Source organism: Rissa tridactyla, chromosome 4 (assembly GCF_028500815.1).
Source record: "Rissa tridactyla isolate bRisTri1 chromosome 4, bRisTri1.patW.cur.20221130, whole genome shotgun sequence".
In the NCBI taxonomy this organism is placed as follows: domain Eukaryota; kingdom Metazoa; phylum Chordata; class Aves; order Charadriiformes; family Laridae; genus Rissa; species Rissa tridactyla.
In genome coordinates this window covers 53,988,349-53,995,228 of record NC_071469.1, presented here as the reverse complement: position 1 = coordinate 53,995,228, position 6,880 = coordinate 53,988,349, and the positions used below count along the sequence as shown (strand labels likewise).

General features: G+C 47.2%; 1 protein-coding gene across 2 annotated transcripts in view; it reads left to right on the top strand.

Moving 5' to 3' along the window:
• Positions 1-2,444: 2,444 nt before the first annotated feature.
• Positions 2,445-6,880, top strand: part of PPP4R3A (protein phosphatase 4 regulatory subunit 3A) — a 45,188-nt gene continuing 40,752 nt past the window's right edge. Inside the window, exon 1 of one of the 2 annotated variants that reach the window (XM_054197958.1) lies at positions 2,445-3,641. In XM_054197958.1, the coding sequence (XP_054053933.1) occupies positions 3,500-3,641 (142 nt within the window). In that variant the 5' untranslated portion in view covers positions 2,445-3,499. The remainder of the gene's footprint in view (positions 3,642-6,880) is intronic. The other variant, XM_054197959.1, reaches the window with a different exon arrangement.

Sequence of the window (6,880 nt, the reverse complement as noted above, 5' to 3'; positions counted from 1 at the left end):
TCATTTATTACTCAGTTCCTGGTGGGCCAAAACCTCTCCCAGGGCAAGGTCCTTGATTATGTACAGGAACTAAGGGAGCCCAACCTTTTAACTCAGTTAAGAGTGGCCTCTCACGGTCCCTGAATATATTTTCTTCTGGACACAGTCCTTCAAACCGTTGGAAATGGAGAGAAAGAATTGAGACGTGACCCGACACACATCTTCTAACTCATGACACTAAAAAAAAAAATAAACTAAATGTTTTTTTCTTTCAGGACTGCTTTCCAGCATGGGTAGTTGCCCTCAATGCCCAACCTTTCTTCTGGAATCACTGGGGTGGAAACATTTGAAAAAAATAAACCCCGTGGCAAATATAATGGGAATCAGGATAAAACCTGACAATTGGGCACTACTGTTGGGCTGAGCATTGTTCAGACTGGTATCCAAGTAACACAAGGCCAATGAAAAGAAGATGAACATAAATTTTTCATAAAACAAAGTATGCAAACTGAAATCAGATTGAACTTCTTGTTTTCAATTCACAAAAAAACCTTGAAAGAATCAAAACTGCAGTGAACAGTGGCCTATGCTTAATCTGATGGCCACAAGAGGGTACAATTTGTAAATTGTAAATGAGTGTAACGGTCCCACGGAGGTTTCCCTAAGTGACATCAATCTTTTTTGAAATCACAAAAATCCCTCTCCAGAACTGCCTAAGAGAAATTCTGGCACGGCACCTCCCCAGGCACGTCCCCTCGGGGACTTACGGGTCGCTGAAGGCAGGTGAGGAGCCCCTTTCTGTGTGTGTTTCCCTTCAGCAGGGCCCGTCATCTGCTGTTCTCGGACAACTGAAGCTTTTCAGACCTTTCTTTGCATTCAAAAGCAGCGTGGCCAGCAGGGTGACGGAGGTGATTCTGCCCCTCTAGCCCCCACCTGCAGTGCTGCCTCCAGCTCTGGAGCCCTCAGCATAGGAGAGACATGGACCTGTTGGAGCAGGTCCAGAGGAGTCCACAAAGATGACCCAAGGGCTGGAGCATCTCTGCTGTGAGGACAGGCTGAGAGTTGTGGTTGTTCAGCCTGGAGAAGAGATGTCTCTGGGGAGACCTTAGAGCCTCTTCCAGTCCCTAAAGGGGCTCCAGGAAAGATGTGGAGGGACTCTGGATCAGGGAGGGGAGCCATAGGATGGAGGAGAGGGCACAGTTTTAAACTGAAAGAGGGGAGATTTAAATGAGATACTGGGAAGAAATTCTTTACTTTGAAGGTGGTGAGGCACTGGCATGTGTTACCCAGAGAAGCTGTGGCTGCCCCATCCCTGGAGGTGTTCTAGGCCAGGCTGGATGGGGCTTTGAGCAACCCGGTCAAGTGGGAGGTGTCCCTTCCAACTCAAACCATTCTATGGTTCTGTCATTCTGTGATTAGCCAAGAACACCATATGAAGAACAACTGAGCACAACATGCCTTCACGTACATTATGGATGCTCAAACTATACTCTTGAAGACATTTGTCCTTAGGCATCAGGGCCAGGCCTGAATGCAAAGGCCAAAATGGCTCCATCAGAGCACATGAGGAAACTGGATGTGAATTCTGGAGCTGGACACTGCCTTTCTCCTGGGGTGAGCAAAATAGATGATGGAGAAAGGAAAGCAGTGCATGACTGGAGGCTTCCTGCAGTTGCATAATTAATTCTGGGGTGAAAGCTCGTAATCTATGGTTTTGGCTCAAACCAGCCCCCGTGTAACTCACTTTGATAAACCAACATCAATACTTACTTATGGAATAGAATCACAGAATGGTTTGGGTGGGAAGGGACCTTTAAAGCCCACCTAGTTCAACTGCCCCTGCCATGAGCAGGGACATCTTCAACTAGATCAGGTTGCTCAGAGCCCCGTCCAACCTGGCCTGGAATGTTTCCAGGGATGGGGCATCTCCCACCTCTCTGGGCAACCTGTCCACAGGAAGTTTGAAAGTCTAAAGTAAAAATAGATAGATAAAATTGTGTATATAAATGGCAATGAACGCCCGGGTACGTAGCCTATCTAGAATGTGCTCTGAAAGGGCTCTCTCACGCAGTGGTGTGTCTGGGGGGGTCATAAATGCACTGGTGTTTTTCTGCATTTTAGGGAAATCTGTCAAACAAATGTTCCGATGCTGCAGCAGCGGCGAAAGCAGAGACTGGAGAACTTCCGTTTGCGGTTGCCATTGTGCGACCCTACCTCTGCCCGCGGGCAGGATCCACCAGAACCTGCTTAACTTTCCGATCACTCAGCAATGTGTTACAGGAGAAAAGAAAAAAAAAAAAAAAAAAAAAAAAAAAGAAACGAAGCGGGAAAAAAATAAACCCCTTTAGCGGGAGGAGCATCCCAGCCGCGCTGACAGCGCCAGGACACCCCGGCACACGCTCTGGGGCCGCTGGCCCTTTAAGGGCGGGCGGGCGGCCCCTGCCGCCGCCGGCCGGGAGACCCCGTGCCTCCAGTGAGAGGTGAGACCAAGATGGCGGCCGCGCAGTGACTGAGGCGGAGCCGGAGGGAGCCGGGCTGGACGGGCCGGGCCACGCCGCCGCTCGTCCCCCTCGGCAGGGCAGAGCGCCTCGCTGCCGGCCGGGCTGCTGGGTGCCTGGAGCGCAGCCACGTCGCGGGGCGCGGTGAGGAGCCGGGACTGAGCCGCCGCCGCAGCAGCACCGGGAGGAGGAGGAGGAGGAGGAGGAGGAGGAAGAAGAATATGGCGGCGGAGTCGGGCTGGGAGTGAAGCCACCGCCTGCGACGGGAGCCCATGGGGGAGACGGGGCGCTGAGCCCGCCCGTCCGCTTCATCCCGCCCCGGGACAGGCAGTGCCCGCAGGCCCCGGCCGGCCCCGGCGGGAAGGAGGGCGGCTCCTCGCAGCCCCCGCGCTGACAGACGGCGAACGAGGGGCTTCGGGCCTGGGCAGCCGCTGCACAATAGAGCCGAGCTCCGGGCCGGGGCGAGCGGCCCCTCTCCCGCCTGCCTCCCTCCGCCTGCTTCAGCCCGGCCTCGCCGCCCTCCCGCCTGCTTCTCGGCAGGGCCCCGGCCTCCAGGGTCGCCGGTTCCTGTCACCCCGGGCCGGCCGCCCGGGCCGTCTGCTGTCCACCGCTGCTTCCACTCCCGTGGATCCTCTTCTCCTCCAGGATCCCTTCTTCACCGCCTCTCCTGCCTGCCCTTCACCCTGTAAAGAGCCTCTTTCCTCTCTGCGGCTCTCCCCTGCGTAGGCTTTCTCGCCTTTTGTGCAGCGCCTGACTGTGCCTGGAGCGGCTCCCCTTTCGCATCTTCATCTCTTTTCTCGTTCCCCCTCTTCCCCTGCGCCCCCCAGTCCTGTTACCCTCGATAATGAGGATTCCGTTGGAGCACTGAAGAGGAGTAAGAAGAGCTTGCTTGGCGTGCCCCTGTGGGGCTGCTGCCTTCCTTCCCGCTCCCCTCCTTTGAGGGGGGCCTAGCCCCCGACCAGCCTCCTGCTCCTCCAGCGGTTGCAAGCCAGAGTGGTGGCTGTGGTGTGGCAGGCGGCAGGATGACTGACACCCGGCGGAGGGTGAAGGTTTACACGCTAAATGAGGACCGCCAGTGGGATGATCGAGGCACAGGGCATGTGTCCTCTTGCTACGTGGAGAGGCTGAAGGGCATGTCCCTGCTAGTCAGGGCAGAGAGTGATGGTAAGTGTATGTCTGAAGGTACAATCTTTTCCTCGTCCTACCCAGAAAAGGAACTGGATTTAGCTTTGTGTCTGTTGCCTAAGTGTTTTGCTGCATAATTCAAATATGATTCCTAAAAGCAAGTAGGCACTAACTGTAGTTCATTCGTGTTAGGCCAAGTGAAAGAAATGGCAGGTTGCCATCAAGTGCAAGCATAGTAGGCACTTGGTTCTTAGGGAGTACACAGTGTTGCATACAAAGCATGTCCAGGTCTTGTTGTAAATCTTGTGTGGGTTTGGATATCTAGTGATCTATCGCTAGATGCCCAACGTACTTCAGTTTAAAAACTTAACCATTGTGATGTATCCTTCCTTAGATGTTTCTGGAAATGATCCCCTCGTGAAAGGAGTTGTTCAAAACTTAGATCATGTTTTTTTTTAGTATGAATTTTTAAAAGGTCATTGGATGGTGAACACCCTTTCTTTTTTTCACCCCCCCCCCCCGCCCTCCTTCCCCGTCTCCTTTCTTTGTAGCAGGAATTATGCAAGACATTCTAAAAGCTATCAACAGTTAGCAAAGTACAGCTGTTAATAGTAGTAAAGACAATACAATGGACAGAACAGCATTTTCAGAGATGCTTTTTTTATGGAAGAGTAGTTCTCAGTCCTTCAGCAGTTGTAGATCTTCCTGTAAATAAATTTAACACAATGCATTATCAATTTCCTTCACGTTTTCTAACAACATATCACAACAGTATAGTTTGAGTAGTACTATCTACCCCTGTAGCTCCATGTTTGGGATGATCTTGATTATTGGTTAAGTGAGTTCATGACTGCTATGATCAGAGTAGATTTTAAAATGTATAATTTGCAATATCTGGCACGTACCATTTTGCTAGTAAAGTCAGTGCGTGACTTATTACTTCATTAGAAATATAGCTACTGTGTCTAGTGACTTGTAGGTCTAGTTATAGCTTGTGACTGTCAACAGACTGGGATTTTGTTTATTTGGCTTTTTCACTGTAGGAACTACGATGAAAAGCTACTTGAGAATCATTAATTCTTACTGCTTGAGAAAGTTCTGACAAACTACAATAATATCTACAATTATGTTAATCATAAACTGATAGAAGGAATCAGACTTTCATCTAAGCAGGATTTTGATAATTGAGCTTCTGATAAGCATGAATTTCAGGGTTTTGTAGTTCTATGATTATACTTAAAAAAGTTAAATTGATACTTGATTTTATTTATTTTACACTGAAGAAGATGCATTTATAGCTTGGCCAAATTAGTAGTGTAAAAGAAAACATTCAAAATGGAAATAGACTTAGTTTAATTTCAACAGGAGGGAGGGAGTTAAAAAGAAGGTTACCACTACATTTTTAGGCTAATCTTTACAGTATATGTTGTTGTAGGTACCAGTCCTTTCTGTCTACACAGCTGCTGTGCTCATGTTTAAAAACTGTTGTCTTCTATACACTAAACAATTTCCTGATTATTTTTTTAAATTCTTTTTAGAAAAGAATGCAGAAGAACTGCAGTTCATAACCTGCTTGCAAAGAAATAGCCCATTCAAACTAAAATCCCTTTATCGACTTTCAGTGGGATACATGTACTTAAGACTGATCAGAATCTTAATCGCACAGTTGTTGCCAGTTTATTTGTTACAAATGAACATCTGTAAGAAGGAAAATACAAATTGGTATAAACCCAAAACAAAGATAAAGTTGTTACTTTGTGTTGCATAGCTAAGACACTCTAATCAAAGCAGAACTGGCTCAAATTTACTAATTGCATCTAATACACAGAAGTGTATTTAATAGGATGCACACATTAAACCTCTCTCAAACAGCACGCATATACTCCAAGAGTATTAAAATAATATGCAGAGCTTAAGTTCTTAATTTAGTAGGCAGTATCAGTTCTGGGTAAATGCGCACTCTATTAATAGGCTAGTTTTTCTAACTTGCTTTGTAAACACCTCAGAAAATCTGATTTATATCTTGTTTACTCCCAGTGTCAATTGTTTTGGGGCTAATTTTGAAGGCAAATGCAGTCTTTTTTACATGTAAACAGCAAATGGTTTGGAAAAAGATAATGCCAGACTTGTGTTTTAGGTAGTAGGCAATTTCTGTGTTCCCTCCTGTGCTTTTTTACCTACATGAAGTAGTTGACTGTGATTTCCACCCACCCTCCCCCCACCCCTGTAGTTATCAAAAACATAAAAGTACTAGGAACCTGACCTATACACCATTTGCCTCCATGTTTCCATTGCGTTCTTGTATTGTCTTTCTTTGTCAGCTCCTCCTCTTTCCACAATGAAACTTCTTCCTTCCTCCTTTTCTAAACCAGCTTTTCCTAGGCTTTGAGCTGAGATCCGTCCTGTGCAGGCTGGCAGGCTGGCGTGTTCTTGCTGACTTACTCCAGGAAGCTGACCCAAAACCTCGGGATCTGCCTGAAGTCGAGGTTTCCTGAGTGGGGAAGGTCGTGGGGGGTTTTAGCAGTAGTTCGTGCTGTGTCTGGGAAATTCCCACTCCTGTTAATGGGCTGGTTCGGCTGTGTGCAGAGCAACAGCGGAATTAACCAGACGCTCATTTGGCTGACCGTGTTCAGTCTTTAGATTGTGGAGCTGTGGCTTGGTGTAGCTCTGTGCCTGCTTTACAAGTGGTTGAGATTTTATGGCAGGGTCAGGATGTTCAGATAGGGGAGCTGCAATCAGTGTGCCAATTCCAAGGTGAGCTATCATCTGGAGTTGGAGCAATAAGAACTGAAAAAGAGTGCAGGTTTTTTTTATCTATAAGAGTGGTTTTTTTTCTTGGCTTGGTGTTTTTTAACACCATCTTAAAAGAAAGGAATTTAGAGCAGATGAGTGATTTGTGTTGCTGTCTGAGGTGTCTAATGCTCCCAGGCACTAAACTTTAAATCATTGCAGGCAAGTTGGAGTAATCTGTTATAGTACAGGAATATCATAAACTGCTTTCAGATCAGACATATTATGCTTTGAAACAATGAATTGTATTTTTTTCACACTTAAACAACTGTTGACTTTTTTACTTAAAAGTCTGAAAAGTTTCTGTGCGATTCCTAGTTGTAGTGTATTCCGCTTGAGTTGCAGTAGAGCGGTGGTCTTTTCTTACAGATGGTCAGCTTCCATGTGACTTCCTGTGTGTAATCAGAAGGCTTTGATTTCTTACCTGTTTCTCACGTGGTGTTTAAGACTGCTGTGGCCTGCCTCGTTCTTTAAATGTCTGTGTGCTT